The 25672-nt window shown below is 41.9% G+C and overlaps 1 protein-coding gene across 2 annotated transcripts in view; it reads left to right on the top strand.

The window, feature by feature from the left end:
* Positions 1-23149, top strand: part of POU6F2 (POU class 6 homeobox 2) — a 587859-nt gene extending 564710 nt beyond the window's left edge. The window contains exons 7-9 of one of the 2 annotated variants that reach the window (XM_006832118.1): positions 4748-4916; positions 17966-18134; positions 22670-23149. In XM_006832118.1, coding sequence (XP_006832181.1) covers positions 4748-4916; positions 17966-18134; positions 22670-23066 — 735 coding nt within the window. In that variant the 3' untranslated portion in view covers positions 23067-23149. Of the gene's footprint in view, positions 1-4747; positions 4917-17965; positions 18135-22561 lie in introns of both variants that reach the window. The other variant, XM_006832117.1, reaches the window with a different exon arrangement.
* Positions 23150-25672: the final 2523 nt, after the last annotated feature.

Below are 25672 nucleotides of genomic sequence, written 5' to 3'. Positions count from 1 at the left end.
CTGCTCCCGTAAAGATTTACAGCCTCGGAAACCCTGTGCAGGGTCACTATGAGTCGGAACCGACTCCACGGTACTTAACAACAACAACAACAATTTATTTGAAGTATATTAAATTTTTTATCAAACCACAGAGTTATTTCATGAAGTTGGACTAAATATCTCTGCAACACCATTTATTTGAAGTGATATATATGGAGTCCTGGTGTGGCGCTGTGGGTTAAAGTGCCGTATTGAAAAGTCGTTTTGAACTACAAAGTTGCCGGCTCAAGCTCACCAGCTGCTCCTCCCGAACCCTATACAAGGTCGCTATGGGTTGGAATCGACTCGACAGTTAAGTGTTGTTGAATCGATTCTGACCCACAGCGACCCTGTATAGGGTTTCCGAGGAGCAGCTGGTGAGCTTGAATCTCCAACCTTGCAGTTCAAATGACTTTGCAGTCTGGCACATTAACGCACAGTGCCACACCATATATGCATAATTTGTGTTACGCATAAAACATAAGGATAATATACCAAAATTCTTGAGGATATTATAAAGTTTAGTTTGATATACTAGTGTTAATTTTCATATTTTACCTGAAAGATTTGTAGTTTTAGGGTTGGGAGATAACAGAAGCAGCACCTCTTTTGTCCTCTTTCCCCAGATAAAAGAATTATAAAAGAAAGGTGCATCTCTAGGCGATTCTATCAGAGTTCACAGTGATTCTAAAATCACCAGATGCATGCATATCTACATTGGCAAGTGGAATGAGGCCTATGGTCTCCATTGGGATGCTACTTTTTATATAATCTTCTTGATTCTTGACAAGTATGAGCCTTTAAGAATTGTTATTAGTGTTTCTGACAATCCAGTTGAACTCTGGAGAGTAAGCACGACATTACTGTCCTTAACAAAAAATACTTATTTATATTGGAAGAAAAACATCTTTCTTAGATTCTTAGGGCTCATAGACTCATCTCTCCTTGACTATGTAGACATACAACAAGTTCTTAAAGGAACAATTTCATTTTCTCTTCAATTTCTCCTCCTGCATAGCTCAATGCATATGCTCCCTCTTGTGTTAGTGACTCTAATGTGAGAGCCAGTCTAGTAAGTTTTTCTTTACTCTGTTGTGTCTGAGGAAGAGATATTTAACTTGATTATTGTTTTATCCAGTTCCTTGATGGTATTTTATCACGCCCAGTGCCAATAAAATATTGATGGAATGGTAAAACCGAAGACTGTCTCATAACTCAGTAACTCAAAACTATAAAAAGCGTTTGGCAAATAGCAGTATTTACAAGGACAGTTCAATAGGTCAGCAGGGGTAGACTGACATGCAAATATACCTCACATTTTATTAAGCAAATTAAAAATAGATTTAATCTTTAGTGTGTGTCCCTACAGAACAAAATGTACTGGATTCAATTGTTGATTATGTGCTCAGCAGATTGGCTAATTACTTTAGGCAGCTACTTGATGCATATTAATTTGGGTTCCCATGTTGATTATAACTACCTCTGCTTCATAATCTAACTACAGTTTAGCACAGTTGAGTGACAATAAGGTTACTGACTTGAAAACTCCCTGCAGGCAATTTTTAGAATCCTGGGAAGAAGCCTGAACTAAGGGCTGGGTGACTAGTTTCTACCATCCAGCAGATCACATGGTTTTGGGCCTGGCATCTACCTGTTGTCTTCAAATTTCAAATTCTCCTAATCACACCAGGCACGTCTACCTCATAGGTATGTCATAAGGTGAGCAAATACATTACCACAGAGAAGCAAAGGGGAAAATAGCTCCTTATGCACATTATCCAAAGTAGCACTTGGACAATTATTTTAAAGGCATTATATTAATTTAATGGGAAAAACACTCTGGGAAATTACAAAGATTGGCAAACACAAGCTTTGGCTAGGATGTGGAACAGCTGAAATTCTCATACATTATCAGTGGGTCTATAAAATGGTGCAACCACTTTGGAGGTAGGATCTTAAAAAATTAAAAACGCATCTACAGAATAATCCAATAATTCCATTTCTTGGTATTTACATAAGAAAAATGAAAACACAAGTATATGCAAGGGCTTTCATTTCATTTATTGTACATAAATGTTAATTAAGCCTCCTTGATAGCCCAAATTGTAAACTCAACAAATTAATGGATAAACAACTGGTAGGTTCTCTCCAGTGGAATGCAGTTCCCCAATAAAAGGAATGAAGTAGTCATGCATCTAACAAAATGGATACGTCTGAAGAGCAGTGTGCCAAGAAAAAGAAGCCAGGTGCTAACAGCATATCTACTGTAAGATTTCACTTCTAGAATCATGTCAAATAAATCCATAGTGACAAAGTAGATCATCAGCTGTCTGGCGCTAGGGCCCTGGGGTAAACTGATTGCAAAAGGGGTGAGGGAACTTTAGAAGATGATTTGTTTATGTTGTTAAGTGCCATCGAGCTAGTTATGACTCATAGTGATCCTGTATAGGGTTCCCTAGGAGCAACTGGTGAGTTTGAACCATCAACCTTGCAGTTCAAATGGGCCTTGCAGTCCAGCACATTATCCTGTAGTGCCACACCAGGACATAGAAAGGTTTTATATCTAAATTACGATGGTGGTTTCATTTGAAAAAACTTCTAGAACTGTAGGCCTAAAATGGGTGCATTTTAGTACGTATAAATCATATCTCAATAAAGTTGACTAAAACAAATGAGCACACAAACGTACACACAGATGTGGAACTGAAGCAGCCCAAGCTGGCCCTTAGATGCTAAGAAAGTGGCCAAAGATAGGTACCTGCTTTGTGGTCTTCTCTGCTCCCAGACTTACTCCCTTTTATAAAGCCCTTGCCATACCATTCATGGGACCCGGGTTCAATTCCCAACCAATGCTCCTCATCAGATGTCTGCCAGAGGAGACGAGACTTTCATGTTGCTATGAGCTGACCATAGCAGAACTTCCAGACTAAAATGGAGTTGGAAGCAAGGTCAGGAGATCACTTCCAAAAATCTACTGATGGAAACCCCATGGACCACAAGGGTCTATTCCATAACCATCATGCAGATGGCGCAGGGCCATTCAGCTTTTTTGTTTCTGCTGTGCATGGCATCACCAGGAGGCAGGGGCCAACTTGACAGTAGCTAACAACAGCAACCACATAGCTCTATGAGTGTGAAGATGATATGAAAGCACTTTGTAAACCAGCATGCTGTGCTTGGGGAAGCCGTCTGTCGGAGTAGAATTAACCAGTCGACAAAGGATCTGAGATCCGAGGGCACTCAGACACAAGAGATCAGCACGTGAAGTCACTTTCCTTTCCTCTCTCTCTCTTCTCTTTGGCTGAGCTCCTCTTCCCTCTCAGAGCACAGTCCTTGAATAACCCATAAAGTGAATGGTGAGTAAATGTACATGAAGACATTCCATTCTTACATGTGGCACTGTGACTAAGTGTTCAAGTCCCAGAGTAAGAACAGCAAGAAGAAACTATGCAATCATTTAACCGCTCTGTGCCTCAGTGTCCTTATCTATAAAGAAGTAGAAATAGTATTCACATCACAGGCTGAGGGGAGGATTAAATGAGATGGGACACAAATGTCCTTCACAAAGTGGCTGGCACAGAGTAAGCAAGCAATTATCCGGTGGTGGTGGTGTTAAGTGCTGTCGAGTGAGTTCCCACCCATAGTGACCCTATATAGGTTTCCAAGGAGCAGCTGGTGAGCTTGAATCGGCAACCTTGCAGGAGATACAAATATACTGGGAGTCTTGGTGTGGCTCTGGATAAGCACAGGACTGCTAACTGCAAGGTTGACAGTTCAAATGTACCAGCTGTTCCTCAGAAACCCCATACAAGGTTGCTATGAGTTGGAACCAACTCGACTTTTGGCACTAAACAACAACAAACATTACTGGCTGTTTTTGTCCTGAAGAACCCCTGGGATGTGCAAATGGTTATGCACTCAGCTGATCACTGAAAGGTGAGAGATTTGAGTCTACCCAGAGTTACCTCAGAAGAAAGGTCTGGTGATCTACTTCCAAAATATCATGGATTAAAACTGTATGGAGCACAGTTCTACCTTGACACACACAGGGTTGTCAACAAAAACGGTTTGATTTCTCCTGACTCCCTCTTCTAATATCTCCTTTAATAGTCTATGGGTTAACATAGAACATTTTCCCCAACTCCACAGTAATCTACAAAGACTCTTCCTTCTGGAAGAGCAGAAAGTTCCTAAATCACATGCCATCAGTCTAACTCAGAGTTCTCCTTAAATCCCAGAAATAGAGGATATAATGGTTTGGTGCACAATTATAAGTGTGAGCTATGCATTTCAAGTTGATTGTAAGCATTGTATTTCATCTATACATATTTGAGAAACCTAAGAAATCTGTTATAAAAGAGTCCAGTCACACACCATGGTCGAGCAATGTAGAAAATTGGGTGCTCCTGCAAGCCAGGTAGGGAATTAATAATATATTTTGAATTACTAATAAAATGTCTGTCAAGCAAGAGACAACATATTATACAAAAAATATTCTTGCCTATTCTGTAAACTGTGCACTCTTCCTGAGAAGTTTTCAGGGGCTTCAAAAAGTTCCTGCAAAAACGGAATTAAAAGATAATGCGTCCACAACTTTGTTGAAGCCCCTTTGTATATCTCCGTGTAAATGAAATGAATCAATGCCATTGGAAACTTCTGTTCCCTTGGTGTCTGTCCCCTAATTTTCATTCACTTTGTATCTTTTTACATCCCCCTTCCCCTCATGTAGCTCCACCAACCTTCCCAGACGTCAGTGGGTCAAGCAGCCTCCCAAAGCAACCTTCTGCACCTGGCTCACAACCAAGCCTCCATGTCTCAAAGTCCTGTCCGGCAGACTTCCTCTTCTTCCTCCTCATCCTCCTCTTCTTCAGCTTTGAGTGTGGGCCAGTTAGTCAGCAGTAAGTATCTTTTCTGGCTCAGTTGAAATCACTGTGGCCTTCTTGTTACCTGTTTGCAGTCTCTTCCCTACTCTACCCTGCCTTCCCTTCCCCTCCTTTTCCTCTCTACCTCTCCTTCTCCTTCTTTCTCTCTCTCTTTCTCAGACCTTTAGACGGATTTCCTTTCTCTGCGATAAGGGATTAGGCCAATATTGGGATGTAGTCAATGCCCAGTACCAAAGGGTACACCCCTCTTAATTAGTGCATGAAGGGGTGCCATCTTAAATGACTCCTGATGTGCTGGGTCAGTCCTGCTGCTTCCTAAGGTAGAGATGGATCTGTTTGCAGGGCGTGAGCCATACCACTCAGAGCTGAAATAACCAACGACAGGCATTCAGCCAGCAACAGGTCAAGCTGCTTTTCTGTGCAGTTTGAAGTCCCCTGCCATTCTGTTTGTAGGTGTCAGAGGAATAAAAGAGCACGTGCCTGTGGGTGGTGGAGGTGTGCACAATGAGCTGCCCCCAGGGGCATGTCAAGGAGCTGTCTGGACTGGAAGCAGGTGGGAACTCTCTGAACCACCATTCATAAGATAAAATAAGCCTGTAAAGCTAACTCCTTGAGTAGGCCAAATAATATGTATAATTTTTAGAAATGTTATTTGAGCTTAGAAGAAGACAGCATATTTACACATGCAAATAGAAGGGTGCTAATATGAGTGGGAAAAAGATCTAATGTCAGGTCTACTAGCCCTGGTGGTGCTATGGGTTAGACACTGGGCTGCTAACCACTAGGTCAGTAGTTCAAACCTATTAGTTTCTTCAAGGAAGAAAGATGAGGCTATCTCCTCTCATCAAGATTTACAGCCTCGGAAACTCTAAGGAACAGTTTGACTGTGTCGGATACAGGGCTGCTATGAGTTGGAATTGACTCAGTGACAGTAGCTATTCACTTTTGGTGCAATTTTTGCCAATATATAAAATCACAATCCATGTGCACAGATTGGTACTCAACAGAGACAAATAATCCAGTCCCTTAAAGGATTAGAGAGTCCTGGTGTGGTTCTTTAGGCTAAGCACTGGACTGCTAACCACAAGGTCAGCAGCTCAAACCCACCAGCTGCTCCTTGGAAACCCCATAAAGGTTCACTTAACAACAACTCCAAAGGATTAAAACTTTGCATAGGTATCACGTGTCATGAATACACATGGTGGTTGTATACCGTGGAATCGGTTCCAACTCATAGTGACCCAGTATAGGTTTTCTGAGGCTGTTAATCTTTACCGGACCAGAAAGCCTCAGTTTTCTCCTGCAGAGCTGGCTGGTAGTTTTGAACTGCTGATTTTCCAGTTAACAGCCTAACTCATAACTCACCATGCTACCAGAACACCTTGAATGAACAGGCTGGAGACCCTCATATACCATGGGGTAAGTCTAGTGACACAAAGCGAAGTTTTATGTCCTTCCCCCAACCAGTATCCATCTATGTTGTATGGATAACCCAGGCAAGAAGGATGTCTATGGAATGGGATGGAATGGAATGGAAAAGACAATGAAGAATTGTAGAAATAGATTAAAATGTCCAGTTACTTCAATGGACTAGGCTAAATGCTCTTGATCGTGAAAATGGATCATCACCAAATAGTTTCAGAGGACACACTGAGTTTGCCATCAATCTGTTAGTTTAGATTTTTAGATCTATTAGCCTGCTTACTTGTACCAGAAACTCTAGACTTTCTAGAATAGAATCATGGGTAAAAAGCCTTTAAACAGGTTGTCCCACTAAGACCTATTTTATGGATGAATAGAGGCAGACAAATGGGGAGAGGGGAAGGGGACCAGGTACTTTTAACAAGTGAGCAGGAAAAGATTAGCTCCTTTCAGAAATTAAGAACCTACCTAAACTACAGGGGTGCTCGATGGGCCAGGTGGAATTTCAGTTGCATAGAAATCAATATAACAGCTAAATTCTGTGTTTATAATGAGGGAGCCATGTTATAATCCTTGATGTGAAATGAAGAACTATGGAGGGAGAAAGTTTTACCACACACGCTTGAAACAGAAAATGGTCATTTATAGGCAGAACCTGAATGAGAAGCCCACCCAAACTCTATACCTGGTCTTTTTGGGTGTTTGAGATCATCTAGCAATACCACCAGGAGTCCCTGGGTGGCACAAACAGTTAAACGTTTGGCTACTGAACGTAAAGTTGACAGTTCAAACCCAAACACAGGTGTCTTCGAAGACAGGCCTAGCTAAAAAAAGATCGTAGCCATGAAAACTTATAGAGTACAGTTCTAGTCCGTCCACTTAAGGTCTTCATGAGTTGGAACTGATTTGAGGACGACAAATTTGTTGAGAGGTTTTTTGGAAGCAAAACCACCACAAGTCAGACTATGCAACAAATCCATTGCCGAACTGCGAACAATTGCTACAGATTTGTATTTTGAGCCAATTGCTTAGGTAATTTCTTTCTGTCTCAAAATCCAACTGCAGAATGAATAATACATGGGTCATTATTATGCTGATTATCCCCAACAGAACTCTGCTAGATCCTTCATTGGGAAAGTAGCATTTTCAAAGCACTTTCAATATTTACTCATTTTAATATTCACAACTTGCCATCCAACTCATAGCAACGCTGTAAGACAGAGAACTGCTCGTTGGGGTTTCTGAGACTGCAAATATTTATGGGAACAGACAGCCTCATCTTTATCCTGTGAAGCAGCTGGTGAGTTTGAACTGCTGACCTTGTAGTCAGAAGCCCAATGCTTAGCACACTGTGCCACCAGGGCTCCTATATGATAAATTCTCATTTTCAGATATTGCAACTGGCACTAAGTACATCCAAATAGTTAATCCATCTTGGTCACCTTATGTCAGAGGGGCCAGTTTCAGTCTTATCTAGAAATTATGACTTCCCTATGTGACAAATCTAACGGAGGGCAGAGCCATGAAGAAAACCCTAGATGTCTGGCTCAAAGCACGGTATGCATTCTTCACAATGTTGCAGCCTTTAAAGACAAGACTGCTTGCACATGGATTTTTATCCAGTGACTTTTGAATGACATAAATATATCAAGTGATTTAAATATTTTTTCCAAACAATTTTTGGATAACCTAGGTAGGTCCGCCATGCACAGGATTTTCTTTGAGCCAATACGAAGTGAGAAATGAGACACTCCACATATTTTGAAATTTATATTCAAGAATGAAATACACATTTAAAATTCTTTCTCTCTGAGATGAAACCTTACCCAATCTGTAAAACAGACTCATCTGGGAGACCCAGCCACATATTTCAGATGTAGTTGCTATGCAGGTTAAATTGCAGTGAAAAAACAAGGGTATTTCAGTAGGAAGAAGTCAATGAAAAAGAAAAAGACACTTATTGAACACCATGTATATGTCAGGCACAGACTGAAAGTTAGAAAGCAGAAGCAACTAATGTGTGGTTCCTGCCTCGGGAGAGGCCATGAACTGGTGGTAAGGAACATGGATACAATAAAGGAAAATAAATGTTATAACCAACATACATTATGTTGTTGTTGTTATGTGCTGTGGAGTCAGTTCCAACTCATAGTTACCCTGTACAGGGTTTCCAAGGCTGTAAATCTTTACAGGAGCAGAAAGCCTCATCTTTCTCCCGGGGAACAGCTGGTAGTTTCGAACTGCTGACCTTGCGGTTCGCAGCCCGATTCGTAACCAGAGCTACCAGAACTCCAGCAATTGAGTAAATAAGAACCTCACTTAAAGTCTTAGGTAAACAGAAAGACTCCTTGAATTGAATTGGATAGCTAATTGACTACCAAATTGCACCCAAAACCAAGGTCTTAAGCTTAAATGAAGTCAAACTAGATTTGAACTTTTGGTGAATATCATGGTCAATAAACTTCCATGCCATGGTCATAGAAGTTTCTAACCCTAGTGTTGACCAACCTGCCATTGTCCCAGATTAACTAGAATGTGCCAGGTTAACTAGATCATCCCCAACCCTCCCCTACTTCAGTCAAAGGATTGCAGAGTTAACACCCTAGTAATGATAGCAGAATGTTCATATGCAAATAACACCACCTCTGGGCTCAACGTTACCAAATACTGTGCACTTGTTAGAACATCTGCCCAGTGTCTGTTCATAGCACCTACACACTCAGTCTCCACAGCCATCAAATGAGGATACAGTTTCTCTAAATCAGGTTTGGGGAAAGTCTTCAAGAAAAGTTAAACAAATAACTTGACAAATGTCCTAATTTGACTTACACTTACAACTTTAAAAATAGATAGCAGTGGGAGTTTTGATTGTTCAGTAGATTTACTTTGGGTTTTCAGTTGTTGATGTTGTTAAGTGCTCTTGAGTCAGTTCCAACTCAAGGAGAAGTTAGTAGGTTTGAACCACCCACCTTTCTGTTAGCAGTTTTTTGCATATCCTTCAGCACTAAAATCCCTGGCTCATAAGCTTCATGCGTACTCAACAAAGGATTGCAATGCAATGGTGTGTGACATGGAGTCGCTTCTGACTCATAGCGACCCTGTACAGGGTTTCTGAGGCTGTAAATCTTTATGGGAGCAGAACGCCTCATCTTTCTCCTGCAGAACAGCTGGTAGTCTCGAACTGCTGGCCTTGTGGTTCACAGCCCAATTCATAACCACAACACTACCAGAGCTCCTTAACAAAAGACTAGTTCCAGAAAAAAGCAAAGCTATAAAGTGAACATGTCAGTGCCTGGTAATAGCTTTCTGTACAGGGAAACCCCTGGTTCACATGCTCACGATTCACACCATTGTCCACAACTGAATGAAGTCAACATCTTGCAAACATGCTGCTCTCCCAAATTACATTGCACAGTCTCAAATGGTTTCTTATTTCTCATGTTTCCTAAATACGTCCTTTATTTGCTGTGGAACTAACACTAAAAATTAGACAGATGTTTACTAAGCTAGTTAATTCCAATTTAGCAGCTTCTTTTAAAATGCAAATGAGCCCTGGTGGCACTGGACTTGGCAGTTCAAACCCACCAGCTGCTCTGAGAGAAAAAGATGAAGTTTTCTACTCCCATAAAGAATTACAGCCTCGGAAACCCTTACAGGGGTGCTATGAGTTAGAACCAATGCCATGGCAGTGGGTTAGTGGTTTCAGTTTTTTGAGGTTTCCGCTGTTGTTGTTGTTGTTGTTATTTAAAGATACATATTTCTCCTATAACAATTCCACAAGCATGGGCCATGGAAGGATGATGTTGATGGATGATGATGGCTCAGCCAATCTAGGATCCTTCATAATCATGCCAAGGCTGACAGAGGAGTTAAACTTACAAAAGAAGACCTGTCTGAGTCCATCCTGAGTACTCAATTCAACATGGGCCCAATCAACCCAATTCCATAGAACAGGTTTATTATTACACAATTTACATTCTACTCCCACAAAAATCCTTTTACATTTTAGCCCAGACATTCTAGATTCAATCTGGGAAATGTCATAGCTATACTTATGAAACACTACCAATTTACAATGCCAGTTTATCCTAAATCTCTAGGGCAATTAATACCTTTATAGCTTGATCTTCTAAGGCTCTTCAAACAAAGGTCAAATTTAGGGTGGGCGCTGTAGTCATTGTTATTGCTTTCTGACCATGTATTTAAAATACTGGACTGATTTAACTAAAATGATCATCTTTAAAAGTTGCCACCTGATTAAGGATGTTAGATCTACTTTCTGGGGATCCAAAGATTCCTTCTGAGCAAGGTAGCCTCAGATTGTTTCATCCTTAAAATTAACCCAACCATCTGGTAAAAAGAGATGGGGATAAGATTCTTATGATTTGATAGTGAGTAGTTGTTATCATGACTAATTGCAACTGTCACAACTATAAAAGTAGAAATTTTATAACAAAAACAGAGGACTAGTTAATCTTACAGTCCAGAAGCAGAGGACCCTAGGGCCATCAAGGGAGAAGAGCACAAGTGGAATGCAGGACCCTATCCAGAGAAGAAACAAAACTAGAGATGGAGGCAGAGATGAGGAGATGGAGTAAGGGAGCAGCTGAGGACTCTATAGACTCATGGAAAGAGAGGGACTGGGTGCTGGCGGCCAGCAGGCAGGCTTGCAGAATGTGCCCTTTGGTTGTTTAAATGATTATATATCCCTAAGTGTTTTGTGTACACCCCTCACTAGAGGTGTGTACACCCCCCAAAAAAACCAGAAAGAATGGAAACAAATACTGTTGAATGATGATGCACGGAGGAGAGTGTAATCATTGCAATGAAACGATGGTATGAAGCTCTTGTTCTCCCATGTAAACTATCACCCAGTTCACAATAATTAAAAAAAAAAAAAAAAATTTAAACCAACCACACCAGGGCCAGGAGACTGTATGACAGAAAGCTAGATTGACCTATCCCAGGGTGAAATCTCAACCTCTGAGCTAGATTTCAAGCTAAAGTGATATTTCAAAACCAAACCAAACATACTGCCATCTAGTCAATTCTAATTCATAGCCACCCTAGATAAGGTTTCCAGACTGTACATCTTTACAGAAGCAGAAAGCCTCATCTTGCTTCCATGGGGTAGCTGGTGGGTGTGAACTTGTTGACCTTGTGGTTAGCAGTCCAGTGCTTATCCTAAAGTACCACCATGGTTCCTTAAAGTGACACTCCAGGGAAGTCTCCAATGACCATATTCCTCTCCTCTCAACCAGAAGCGTATATGAAGGGGCTTCAAAAAGTTTCTAGAAAAATCTCATTATCTTTATATTCCATTTTCCAGGAAATTTTTGAAGCCCTCTCATCAATCCCTTAATAAAGAAGAGCTGTTTAAACAGTAGGTGTAACCTCAAGGGTTTTTGGAAGACAGAAATTTTGGAATTAAAAAATATAACCTAAGTCTTTTGATTAATTCAAAGCATCTTAACCGATACCATGGATTGACTTTTCTAATGTATGAAGAGAATTTCTACACATTATAATCAGGACAAGCTTTTTTTGTCCAGGAATGGGCTACATCTTTGGATAAGGAGACCTTTTGCAGTCTTGGAACGTGTGGCAAAAAAACACATTAATACATTTTTGCATCTGACTTTTATGGATGAGAACATGAATACAAAGAAAGCTGGGCACCCCATTTCCCGACAAGCAACAAATTGCACAATCAAAAAGATGCTGAATTTTCAACAGCCCATCAACCATATTTGCATTTTCCAAGAATTCCTATCTTATCCCTTCTGTATGTGGAACAGGCAAAAAAGGAATTCAGCTTCGTGTGATGAATGTGGAGGGTGGGGCTCTTGGGAGATTTCAGAATTAGAAAGAAATTAGTGGTCATTCACACAATACCTCTCAACGAATCAGGGTGAAATATCCATGGCTTTCCTTTTGACTCTTCATAAAAAGCATCCTGAACCATCACACACACCAAGTTAGTTCCTGGTTTCGGAGAAGTAATTTGTTGTTCGCTGTTCAGTGCCATTGAGTCGGTTCAGACTCATAGCAACCCTGAGAACTAATTGTTGTTGTTGTTAAGTGCCATTGAGTCATTTCCAACCCATCACAATCCTGTATAGGGTTTCTGAGGGTGACTGGTGAGCTTGATCCATTGACCTTGCAGATCAAAATGACTTTGCCGTCCAGCGCACTAACCCACAAAGCCACAGGAGACATAAAAAACATAAATAAATAAAGGCAGCAGAAGAAGGGAAGAAGCTCGGCAGAGCCAATTTACATGGAATTACAACCAAGTCATAAACCTGCCCATTTCCCCACTGTTGAGTCTGGTGGCAGCGCAGGCTCTGGGACTGGAATAAAACCAGTTACCACCAAGTCAATTCCAACTCACAGCCACTCGGTGTAGTTCAGAGAGGAGCTGTGTTTCCTAGGCTTTTTCAATGGTTGGGACCTTTTGGGAGTAAATCACTAGGCCTTACTTTTGATGCCCCTGTGTGAATCTGAACTGCCCAACTCTTGGTTAGTATTTGAGCTCAGAACCATTTGGGCCACCCAGGAACTTGTAAAATTGGAATTGTTGTTATTAAGTGCCATCTAGTCAGTTCCAACCCTTAGCGACCCTGAACAGTGATTCCAAGGCTATAAATCTTTACGGGAGCAGAAAGCCTCATCATTCTCCCACGGAGCAGCTGGTAGTTTCAAACTGCTGACCTTGTGGTTCGCAGCCCGTTTCGTAACCACTACACTACCAGAGCTCCTTGTGAAATTGGAATACAGCAGACGAAATCCTTCCAGATTTAAGACCTGTGCCTCATGTGCTGGTTAACTCAATTTGTTCTATCTGATCTAGACCTGGAGTTCATACAAGTATAAACCAAGATCACAAATATGCTTCCCAGCCAAAAACCACAGGGACCCTCAGTCCTCTGGCTCCCGAGATGTTTGCCATTTGCAGTGTGTGGTGGAGGTACAGATGGGGAGAAGAGTAAGGAAGGGCTTTGCCTGCCCGGGGTTCCTTTCTTGCCGAGCCTACCTGGCCTCATCAGTCTTACACAGGTGGGAGAGCAGGTTTCTGTGTCATGGAGCCTGGTGCATAATAATGCTAAAGGACCAAGCAAAGACAGCGCCTTGCAGCAGATGCCACACTCAGACTTAGTCAGGCTGGAACAGGCTTCAGAACTGAAGAAGGATTCCAGAAAGTGTAAACCTCTGTGTCAAAGCCACCTGTGGTACCTGCTAGAAATGCACATTCCTGGGCTCTGCCAGGTGATTCATATGCCTACCAGAGTAAGAAAACTATCATCCTAAAAGCCAGATTATCCCAAGGAAAGTCTTTGACTTTGTGTTTCTCCCTATATTTTGATCCTCCACTGCCCCCCATAGCAAGAAAGACAACACCTTCTTTCCTGTCTGTTGGAGAAAGCCCATTGCCTCTCTGACTGTACCAGCAGCCCTGCCTCCTCTCATGAGTGCTTCTAGACCATTTTTTCATTATCACCAGCCCAACAATCCATTCTAGACTGTTTTTTCCTATTTGTTTCTCCTGCCTCATGAAATTGTAATATGACAGCTGTTCTTTATACATGTTGGCCAACTGTGGCTCTTTACAGGGACTGAAAGAAGAGGGGCACTATCATTGTAAAATCTCGAAGGTTTTTGTTTTTTTTACCAACCCCCCCCCCCCCAAGAACTCATTTTGTTCCCTTAGCTTGGGGTTGCTATCAGTTAGAATCGACGAGACAACAACAGATTTAGAGGGGCTGTCGGGGGCAGAAGGGGGTCAGTATCAGTCACATTGAAAATGCACGCTTTAAATCCAGAGGTTACAACTTAAATACCTCTGAGTTCAACAGGCAGACTAAAACAAAACAAAACAAAACCCCATTACATCATGCAGATCTCAGATATAACCAAGCAGAACGGCTCCATATGATTTTTCGTAGTTCAAACCCACCAGTGGCTCCATGGGAGGAAGAAAAAAACCTGGTGATCTTCTCCGATAAAGATTAAAGTCTAGGAAACTCTGTGGGGAAGTTCTATTCTTGTCTAGAGCTTCACTGTGAAGCAGACTATACTTGGTAGCATACAACAACAATCTTTACCAATGGAAGCATATTGCCAAACTGTTATTTGTAGCACTGTTAGGAGGGTTTGAATGACCAAGCTCTTAGGCTAATAAACAAACAAAAATCAAGCCTACTGCCATTGAGTTGACTCCTGTTCCTAGTAACCCTATACAGGGTTTCTGAGACTGTAAATCTTTATGGAAGCAAACAACCTCAGCTCTCTTCCCGTGGAGGAGCTGGTTTGAACCACTGACTTTGGGGTTAGCAGCCAAATGCCTAGCCCACAGCACCACCAGGGTTCCTTGTTAGGTTAATACCTACTGCCATGAAGTGGGTTCGGATTCATAACCATCCTGTATAGAGGTTTTGAGGCTGTAAATCTTTACAGGAGCAGAAAGTTTTACCTTTCTCCCTTGGAGCAGCTGGTGGATTTGAGCTGCCAACCTTGTGGTTAGCAGTCCAGTGCTTATCCTACAGCACCACCAGAGATCCTTTTAGGATAATAGTTAAGCACAAATCATTTGCACTTCAGGGCCTGGCAGACAGAGATTGGAGAAAGGATGATAAGAATCTGAGAGGCAGTCAGTCACTCTGGGTCCAGCTGACTGATTGTCCCCCAATGCAAATGCAGGTCTAGCTCAGCCAAATCTTCCAGAAGGTCAAGAGAAGGTGGAAACCTAGATTTTTCATTAGAAATCTTCCAATGTTTAAATGTTGGCAAATCATTCAAACTATTTTTAGAGACTAGGCAAGCTGGGTTTTACTTGCATGTTGCTCATTCACAACTTCTGTGCTAAGAATTGTTTATTTTTTTTAATGGACTCAAGTTTCCTGTGTGCTTGGGTGTGACCTCCCAGAGTCCTTAGGGAACCCTCAAAGCTGCTCCAGGCTGGTGTGCTGGTGGGGTTTATCCAGAGAGTAGCCTACACCAAAGACAACCCAAATAAGTCTCTTCTAATAACGAAATATCATCAGTCTTCTAGAAGAAAGCTTTTTCCTGGAGGAAATTAAATGTTAACAGCCATACCAGTTTCATAGCCCTCCTGTCCCTAGCTCCATAGATTCCCAACTATGCTATCGTGAAATAGTCACCTCTCCTAGCACAAACTCAAGAAATCTTGGTGGCACCATGGGTTAAGCATTGGGCTGCTAACCAAAAGTTAAGTGGTTCAAATCCACTAGCCACCCTGTGGGAGAAAGACGAGGCAGTCTACTTCCATATAGACTGACATCTGTCCTACAGGATGACTAGGAGCAAGAATCAATTCGATAGCATTGGCTGGGTAGCACACAGTCCCTACTGCACCTACCAACATCCTTCCCAGCCCCTCAGTGCTTTGTTCCTCCTGCATCTGTACTTGTCTGTTCCCGCTGACCAGAAAATGTCTCCTCCATTCTCTGAAAGGAGTCCTGGGGTGGCACTGTAAAAAAAGCACTGGACCACAAGATCCATTTGAACCACAGGGTCGGCGGTTCAAACTGACCAGCCGCTTCCGGGAAACCCTTATACAGGGCCGCTATGAGTCAGCACCAACTTGATAGCACTTAACAACAACAACATTCTCTGAAAGGAGTCCCTAAATGGAGCAAATTGTAAACACAGGTGGCAGCTAACCAAAAAATTGGAAGTTCATGTCGCCCCTCACAGGTGCCTAGAAGAAAGACCTGTAGATGGAGTACTGAAAATCAACCATTGAAACCTGTAAAACACAGTTCTGCTATGATATGCATAGGGTTGCCATGAGCTGGAAAAACTGTCCCTTGGGTAAGGCCCAGATGAAGCCTCCATCCTGTTAGCTCTAGATTCTCTGCATATTCTGGTATGGGAATCACACCGTTAAGTCTTTGATTATTTTCCGCCTAGTATTTTTTCTCTAGGTGCTTTTTTATCCATTTGTAGTGACAACTCCTCAACCCCTATAAACTGTTAACACCATAGAAACCAGGACTGCTTCTTGTATTTCTCTTCACCCTTCCTTCCACTCAGTTAGTATACCCAGCAGTCCTTTCAGTAATACATACATATTGATTTCATTGTTAATACCACTTTTCAGTCATGTCACAACAGAATTATGACTAAAAGCATTCAAAAATTCCACAGGACTTTTTTTTAATGTAAAGACTAAAATATATTAACACCTATATTGTAGATTCTATTGACAGAGCCAATTTTCCTTTGGCAAGAGAGGATCCCTCTCTCACAATGAGAGACTCTATACTCACCCCAGATGTTGACAGTCTTGTTTGAAAAATTGGCAGTTGGGATGCAAATGTTTACTTCTTATCATGATAACAGAAGTATCTATATCCCTGACTGGACAAGTATTAGTATTTACCAAAATTGATTATGCAGAAAGAGGAAAAAGAAAAACTTTTCACCTAAGTCCAAAGAATGGAACTGAAGAACAATACGGCTGCACTGTAGGCAGGATTGAGCAACATTGAGAAATCTTCCACCATCCCATCCCATGCTGTCTCCAACCTGGTGTATGCTTTCATTTATCCAGGGATCAGTAACCGGGGGGAAGGGGGGTCCATTCTCCAGCTGTTGTATCATTTCCCTTGCTAAGTCCTAAATTGACTGCGTTATCTGGCACCAAAGGAGCCTTCCTGTGCTAGGCATTTTTTATTATGTGCTGTTTCAGGGGACAAAGGCAGCCGTGTCAGTAAACTATTATGGGGGAAAAGACAATATTGGTTTCGTATCATTCTCTTCTGAGGGGCCAATATAAACATAAGTAATTAAGCAGTATAGTACCATAGGATAAGCACTGGACTGCTAACCACAAGGTCAGCAGTTCAAACCCACCAGCTAGTCCATGATAAGACTTTCTGATCCCATAAAGATTTACAGAATTGGAAACATTATACAGGGTCACTGAGAGTCGGAATCAACTCAATGACAGTGGGATACTGTCTAATTGAGCCCTGGTGACATCATGGTGTAAGTGCTCGGCTGCTAAACAGAACAGTCGAATCCTCCAGCCACTGTGAGGGTGAAAGGGGTTGCAGTTTTCTTCCATACAGACCACAGCTCTATCCTATAGAGTCACTGTCAGTTGAAATGCACTCACCAGCCACGAGGGTAGCCTGTCTACTAGCCTGGCTTCATTAGCAATGAGGTGAAGGGAAAACACCAAATATGATTTCCTTCAAGGGCATTTTTTAGCACTAAAGATCTCAATCAAGACATTGCAAGTGGAAACCCTTCCCTTTTCATATTTGTTGCATATTTGAACACATTTGCAGGCCAAGATTTGCCTACTCTATAAAAAGTGCTTTTATTAAAGCCAAAGAAATGTGTTTTTGTGTTGTGGAGTGAAGCCACTCATGTGGATTTATTTGGGATAGAAACATTTCCAAGGGTGGTTTATGAAGGTGTAATGAGTTTGATGAGCTGAGGATGGGAGCTTGGGTGCCTCACCTAGGAGACTAAGCGAACGTTCCACAATGCCAGTTTTCTCAGCACTTTGCTGCTATTGAAGAGAACCGCTTTCTTACAAACCATAATAAAAAGATGTGACTCGGATGTGTGTTGACGTATTGATCCTATTTTTAAAAACATCTCCACAGATCCTCAAACGGCAGCGGGTGAGGTGGATGGGGTTAATCTGGAAGAGATCCGAGAATTTGCCAAAGCTTTTAAAATCCGGCGCCTGTCCCTTGGCCTGACCCAGACTCAGGTGGGGCAGGCCCTCAGTGCCACAGAAGGCCCCGCGTACAGCCAGTCTGCTATCTGCAGGTAACCCGCGCCCGCATGTTGTCACCTCTCCTGGCCAGGCCTCGTTTGTCCTGGTGGTCCAGCTTGTCTTCATCGGGTGGGCAAAGTTGAGGGGCCGCATATGGGAACAAGTCTGGGCTAGCTATATTGGGATTGGTTGTGTATACTGGAAATAAATGTACTGAAACAGACTTGGGGTCCTGGCTTGATAACCACTGTCAACTCACAAAGAACCTCCAAGGCGGTCTTGGTACCAATACCCCCTGGGCGCACCCTCCAATTCCTCAAGAGTCATTTTTGGAAACATTGTAAAATTTCCATTCTTTGTTTGTGTTAACACTCCCACTATCTCTGCCCAGGGATGACAGTTATGATTTCCCATGAAAACACACAGCAGCTGCTTATCTCCCCACCTACCCTGGCCTCCAACTGCCAAATTAACCATCTCATTGCCTTGAAGGAATGATTTAACTTGCCTTCCTGGAAATAGCTTTCAAAACACATTTGCAAAAGATGTCCCTGATTTCAATGGTTCAAAAAACGTAGCGAGAACCTGGCCTAGCCTGCTCCCCAAGATTGGCAGATCCAGCCTTGGTTGTGTTCCAGTTGATATGGGTTACGGTTGTCAGAAGCAGATCCCACGCATGCATGTGTGTGTTGCACTAATCCCATGTTTATGCATGAGGTAACAAAGGCACTTCGGTAAGAGCTTTTTCCTCTTGGGCAATGCCTTATGAATCCTCCTCCATCAGGAAAAGCCAAGAAACCAACTCTAAACTCATTTAAGTGGATTTTGTTCTTGGTGATCCATGAAATGCTGTCTTTTTATCTGCTCTTTATACTTTTAATGTATTCCCCAAAGGACGGAAGTGTACTTTTCCTGCAGTTTAAGACTAAGGTTATAAATAACATCAGTATGGGGTAGTAGCTTGCAGCTCACATTTTGCTCAATGATTTTCCATAAAACCCATTGATTGTTGTTAAATACAAAAAGCACCATAGGATCCTCTCACTTCTATGGCCTCCCCTACTGTTTTTTCTTATAAGATACCTCCCTGTAGAAAATAACCTTTATTCAGTCTATACAAGGATACTACTGCTGGGAAATTTGTTTCAAGGCTTGTATATGTTATTCCAAACAACATGTACTAAAGCATCAACGCTAACAAGCGGCATCAATGATACGAATACTGCTGCTCCCTGCCGGGAAACATTAATTTTGTTTCTTCTTGACAGGCTTGTGATAAAGGCAGCCACAGGTTTTTGTGGCGGTTGCCAGTTTGTTATTGTTGCTAAATTCATTTTGGGCTTATTTTTCCGTCTTAAAATATGATTTCCTTGTTTGGGTTTAAGTGCTATCTAATGTTTTAACTAATCCCCTTGCTGGTTTCTTGGACAGTCCCAGTCAAATAAGTTCATTTCTAAAGTCGTCCCTAAAAAGAGGGAGCCAAGAAAGCTCTGTTAAGTGCCGTCGAGTCAGTTCCTACCCATAAAGGCCCTGTATAGGGTTTCCAAGGAGTGGCTTGAACCACCGACCTTGCGATCCAAAGGACTTTGCAATCCAGCACATTAACCCATAGCCCCACACCAGGACTCCAATGAAGCTATAGTTGGAAATGAAAAGCGACCAGGGAAATTCACGGTATAACAAAACACACCAGATGCTTATACGAGTCTCCTTTCTCTTATCTTCCAGAGCTTCACTGAGGTAGCCTTAGGAGCTATCAACCAGGGGGAAAAAAGAATTGAAAAAGGCCGAGCTCTTACATTGGAACCATTTCAGTTACTTTATAAAGGGTTGAAGGAATCTATTTTTTTTGAGCCTACACACCCAGGTTTGACAAGTAGTACTGAGGAAAAAGACACCTCCAATGCCTGGACATCCTTATTATAAGCTTTGCCCCCTAGTGCTATGAAGCGGTAAAGCCTGGGTCATGCTGTCAAGAATTTAAGCTCTGGGGCTTTTATGGTAAACAATGGCAAAATGGGTGTATGGCAAATTAGCAGGGCAGTGACAAGCTTTGGGGAGCTTGCCACAAGGAACAAGCTTATGAAAAAATATTAAATGGTTACCTCCCTTGGTATTGAAAGCAAAATGAACTCTCTCCCTCCTGGGCCAGTACTAGAAGTTGAGTTTTTAAAAATTAAATAGTGCTCGCTTCGGCAGCACATATACTAAAACTGGAACGATACAGAGAAGATTAGCATAGCGACTACGCAAGAATGATGCAAATTCATGAAGCATTCCATATTTTCTTTTCAAATAAATAAATAAAATAAAATAAAAATAATAGCTCCTTGAGCTACATATGGAAGTATATGCTATTGGGATCCCATTAAAATTTGATGCTATTTACACTGCTTATCACAACACATCTAAAACACACTGCCAAAAACAAGATTGTGGCATATAAAGGAAGTCTATCTTTTTGTGTTCTTTCGTGAGCAAGAGAACGCCTTTATTCTGACTAAATAAAGCAGGTTCTATTTAGTGCTGTGAGACTAGACCGTTGTAATAAGATGCAATCAGCAATCAGACTGTTGTTTGTCAACAGCTTTGAACACTTTAAAAGAGAGGGGAAATCTATATACCCAAAGTTGTCGTGTGGGATAGTTGTGAATTTGGATTTGGTATAAACAAAACAAATAAAAAGGAATTGGTATTTTTTGCATTTCATCAACACTAACTGTAAATTTGGTACCAGGATGACCCCTTAAAACACTCTCTATAATTTTGTCCAAGATGCTTCATATTTTTTAAAGTCAATGTAGCAAAGAATTGCTGATGGCAATTGATATCTAGAAGACCTCATTTACAGAAAATGATATCATTCAAGTACAGTTTGCAGATATTGCGCATTAAACACAGCTTGATGCCCTGGTGCAAAAGTGCACCATTACACTGGACCTCTTTGGAAGGCATGAGGTGGCCTCAGCACACCCAGGGGTGGGTGTTCATAGTAATTACAATGTGTCCAACTGTTTGAGTAGAACAATAAAGTAGCAACTGGCTTTTTGTTACCTGGAAAAGGAGCATGTTGTTAACTTACATATGGTGAAAATTGCTACCAAAAGAAAGGGAGAGTTTAAATGAGCCGTACAGCAGAGACTAAGAGATATAAAAGAAACTTAGCCCAGTTGCCATCTGTGACTATTAAAATAACTATAATATTTTCATCTCCGAGTCAGTGAGAGGAATTTTTAAAAGGCCAAATGTTGTCAAAGAAGAAAAATCTCATATTCTGTTAGGAGTGAAAGAAAACTTTTATTGAGGAATAATACAACTGGATCTGGCCAGCTCTAAATAAAAAATGCAAAGCACTCCACCATTCAGGTGAGAGAACGGAGTTGGTGTGGTGCCACAGGCTAAGCACTCGATCTCAAGGTCAGTTTGAACCACAAGGTCAATGGTTCAAAGTCACCAGCCGCTCTTTGGAAACCCTATAGAGGGTCGCTATGAGTCAGAAAGAACTCCGAGTCGGAACCAATACCATGGCACATAACCACCACCATACAGGGTCGCTATGAGTTGGAACTGATTCAATGACACTTAACAGCAACAACATACATAGAGAACAAAGGAAAGAAAGGGAGAGGGTTGATGGAGTGCTGGTGTGGTACTGTAGAATCAGCACTGGACTTCAAACTACAAGGTCAGCAGTTCAAACCCACCAGCCACTCCTCAGAAACCCTATATAGGCTCACTATGAATCAGAACTGATTCAATGACACATCGCCACCTCCATAAATAAGATAAACTTCTGCTTGATGTTCTATGAAATGTAAAGGTTGGCCACTTGGCCTATGTGAGTGGCCAGCCAGCAGTTACACACGATTACAGTCAGGAACACATTTTTCCAGGAACAAATTGTTTACATCTTGACACATTCTTCCCATGAACAAATGGTTTACATCCTGACCTTTTGCATCCTGGGAATGCATGTTGGTCCCGTCATTCTAACATCTGACATGTGTGCCCCAGTTTGAAACTTTTCCGTGTACAATGTAAAGCACACAAAGAATCATTTAAAATGAAAGAAGGTGACAAGTGTTGTCATTGATGTCACTTCCGGATGTTCCTTTTTGCCTTAAGGGTTCTGAGGCTTGGGACAAGGTGCGGTTCTAATGAAAACAAAAGCTTAGATGGAGAGTTTGGAGGACAAAATCCGAGTTTGTGTTTTCTTTTCCCCATTGTGGTATCCGTGTGTCTTGCTGTCTCTCCCCTACCCTCCACCCCTTACTGTGGTTCGGTGGGGTGGCATGCTCTAGCATGAAGCATGTGGGAAGGGGGGCTGGCAGTGGCTGAGGGTGGGGGTGGCCACGCTGCAGCTGGCTGTTAACCTGGAGTGAATTCGCTCTGCCAGGCAGGCAGGCAGGCAGGCAGGCAGGAAGCCCACCCTGGCAGAGGACTCAGTGTAAGACTGTTCTTTCTCAATTTTCCCCCCCAGACACACCATCCTGAGAAGCCACTTTTTCCTACCACAGGAAGCCCAAGAGAACACTATAGCTAGCAGTCTGACAGCCAAACTGAACCCTGGCCTTTTGTATCCTGCCAGGTTTGAAAAGCTGGACATCACCCCTAAAAGTGCCCAGAAGATCAAGCCGGTGCTTGAGCGGTGGATGGCTGAGGCTGAGGCCCGCCACCGAGCAGGTATGCAGAACCTGACCGAGTTTATCGGGAGTGAGCCGTCCAAAAAGCGCAAGCGGCGCACCTCCTTCACACCCCAGGCCCTTGAGATCCTCAATGCTCACTTTGAGAAGAACACACACCCCTCTGGGCAAGAAATGACCGAAATTGCCGAGAAGCTGAACTATGACCGGGAAGTAGTTAGAGTTTGGTTCTGCAATAAGAGGCAAGCACTGAAGAACACGATTAAACGCTTAAAACAGCATGAGCCGGCCTCAGCAGTCCCCCTGGAGCCTTTAACAGACTCTCTGGAAGAAAACTCCTAAGGACACCTGCCACATCATCAAAAGCAAATTTCACAGCAACCCCACTCCACCCTTGGGACGTCAAAACAAAAACAAAAACAAAAAAAAGGAAAGAAAAGAAAAGAGAAAAGAATATATATTCTAGAAAGAGAGTCCCAGTCGCCACCCTTGTAAGTAAAGGACTAAGAAAACAACCAAATGGACAGAATGGTTTATACGTGTCCATTGGCTTTCCACAAACAAACAAATTTTTTTGAAAATTTTTAAACAAGGAATACACCACACTGAAGGTGTGCTAGGATAGTTCCCTCGCCCCACCTGCCTCCCCAAATCGTTTTTTAATGGACTTAACGCAAACCAAATAACCACATACTCTTTTCTGTATATTAAGAAAATGTGAACATGTTTTAAGGAAAAATTAAAAACAATATTAAACCAAAAAAAAAGAAGAAGAAGGAAAAACAACAACACACACAAAAAAAACAAGCAAACAAAAACTTTTACCTGTTAAAAGCGAATACAAGCCTGCCACCTGGAGGAAGGACTGCATCCTTTCAGGTACCAAGTGCTGATTCACTAGGAAACCTAATAACCAAAGTCTGAAACATGGCATTGCAAACACAATTGTTAGTCTGCTCTTCTCTGCGTGTAGGGTTGTGTTATGAATTTTTACATTTGTACTTACTGGACTAATATGAAGCTTGATTTCTCCCATCTTTCCAATCTATCTATTTTCTCCACCTGTGTGATGATTGTCATTGTTGAAGCCATTCTGTGAGGCTTGTTATTGGGTTTTTCTTTGGGTGGGAGTGAAGGGGAATTCCGTTTTCTTCTCTTCTTTTCTATTCTTCTTTTTTTTTTTTGCGTGAGTGTGTGTATGTGTGCGAGGAGTCATTCTGGGTTGTGTGCCAAAGCATCAGTTGCTTTCTTCTCACTATGACTTGTGGGTTTGAGAAAAGAAAATGGAGCTTGTATTTCTCTTTCCTCCATTTCTCCATCTCCCCAGGGTGTGGCCTCCAGTGTCTGCTGGAAAGACCACAGAAGTGGGGAGAAACAAAGTGTCTTTTCCACTCAGATCTCAGAGAAATTCAGTAGAGACTCTAAAATAACTAGGGCTTTGCTCAATGAACTGTCAACACTAGCGTAAGCTGTAATTGTGCTCACTGTCCACACCAGAGCTTGGGATTTTTCTCAGTCTGTTGGCCACGTACATGGAGAGCTGACCAAAACTAATTTTGTAATATAAGCATAAGCTGCACATTTGGTTCAATACTTACATCTATGTTATGCTTCTGTGCAAAGCAATTTCTCTCAGAAGTCTGATAGCCAAAGAAATGTCTCAAGTTTTCTGTCAAAATACATCCACAGCATGCACACACCCATAGACACACACACAAAGAAGCAGTCCAAGAAGAAAGTGATGGTGACAGGATTGTTAAAGGCTATCATGAATCCTGTTCATTTCATCTTTTCTGCTATTTCTTCCATTCCAATAGCAGTGGCAAACTGTTTTTTTCAGAGGTGAGCAGTTGCTCTTGGGATACATACATGGGGCAGAAAGTTGGCAGACAAATGCAAACCATTGGAATTGGAGAATGAGTTCTTGATGGAAAAGGAAGTCTTAACAGTGAAGTAGCCACTCAAAGAAGACCTAGAGAAGTAGCTATGTGACACATTGAAATAGCCTTCACTATTAGAAGGAGCTCTGGTAGCGTAGTGGTTACGAATCGGGCTGCGAACCTTAAGGTCAGCAGTTCGAAACTACCAGCCACTCCGCGGGAGAAAGATGAGGCTTTCTACTCCCGTAAAGATTTACACCCTTAGAAACCCTGTACAGGGTCGCTATGGGTCGGAACCGACTCGACGGCACTTCAGAACAACAACAACATTAGAACTAGAGGATATTTCATTTTAAAAATAACTTAATTAAAACATCTGTGGGTCAAAACAACCTAATGAGCCAGAAGGAAACGTTGAGATGTGAGGATGGCTAGCACTTGGCTTCTGCAGTTAATGCCTTTGTTCAGGAATAGACAGAAGGTGTTCAGTTAGAGGAGCAGGAAAGAAAGACCTATCGATTGGCCTGCTTTTGAAATGTAAATATTTCTGAATGACTAAGTAATAATCATGCTCATGTATAATCTAGAAGTAGAGTTGGCAAGATGAAAGGGAAAGCCCACCTCAAGTTTTCCAATTGTTTAGAGATGCCATCTCATTCTCCTAATAGGCCCTCTCCCCTGTTGGTTTTGAGTTTTTCTTGTTGGCTCCTTTGCTGGTTATATAAATGCTACAATATAATTTATTCCTTCCAAATGGATTCATACAGCAATCAGCAGACCACCAGCAAAGAAACTAAAAGAAATCCTGGAAGTGAAACCAGGAAATGAAAAAGGTATTCTGTTTCACCAGCCTGATAGTCACTGGACAATAGCTAGCCAGATCGTCAGTGCCCACATCCTGGTGCCCGTCTTGCCTCCTCAAAAACTGCACAGAAAAAAAACAGGAACCCAACAATCTATTGATTAAAACAGATTTTGCATTCTCCTAGGACCTGCTCCAAATTCCATCAAGAAAGGCTCTCTAAGAAGAGGAAATAAGCAAGATAACATGGTGGATGCTCAATGTTT

The sequence above is a fragment of the Chrysochloris asiatica genome, unplaced genomic scaffold (assembly GCF_000296735.1).
Source record: "Chrysochloris asiatica unplaced genomic scaffold, ChrAsi1.0 scaffold00006, whole genome shotgun sequence".
Taxonomy (NCBI): domain Eukaryota; kingdom Metazoa; phylum Chordata; class Mammalia; order Afrosoricida; family Chrysochloridae; genus Chrysochloris; species Chrysochloris asiatica.
The sequence above is the reverse complement of the archived record's forward strand: the minus strand, read 5'-3'. Positions and strand labels throughout refer to the sequence as shown.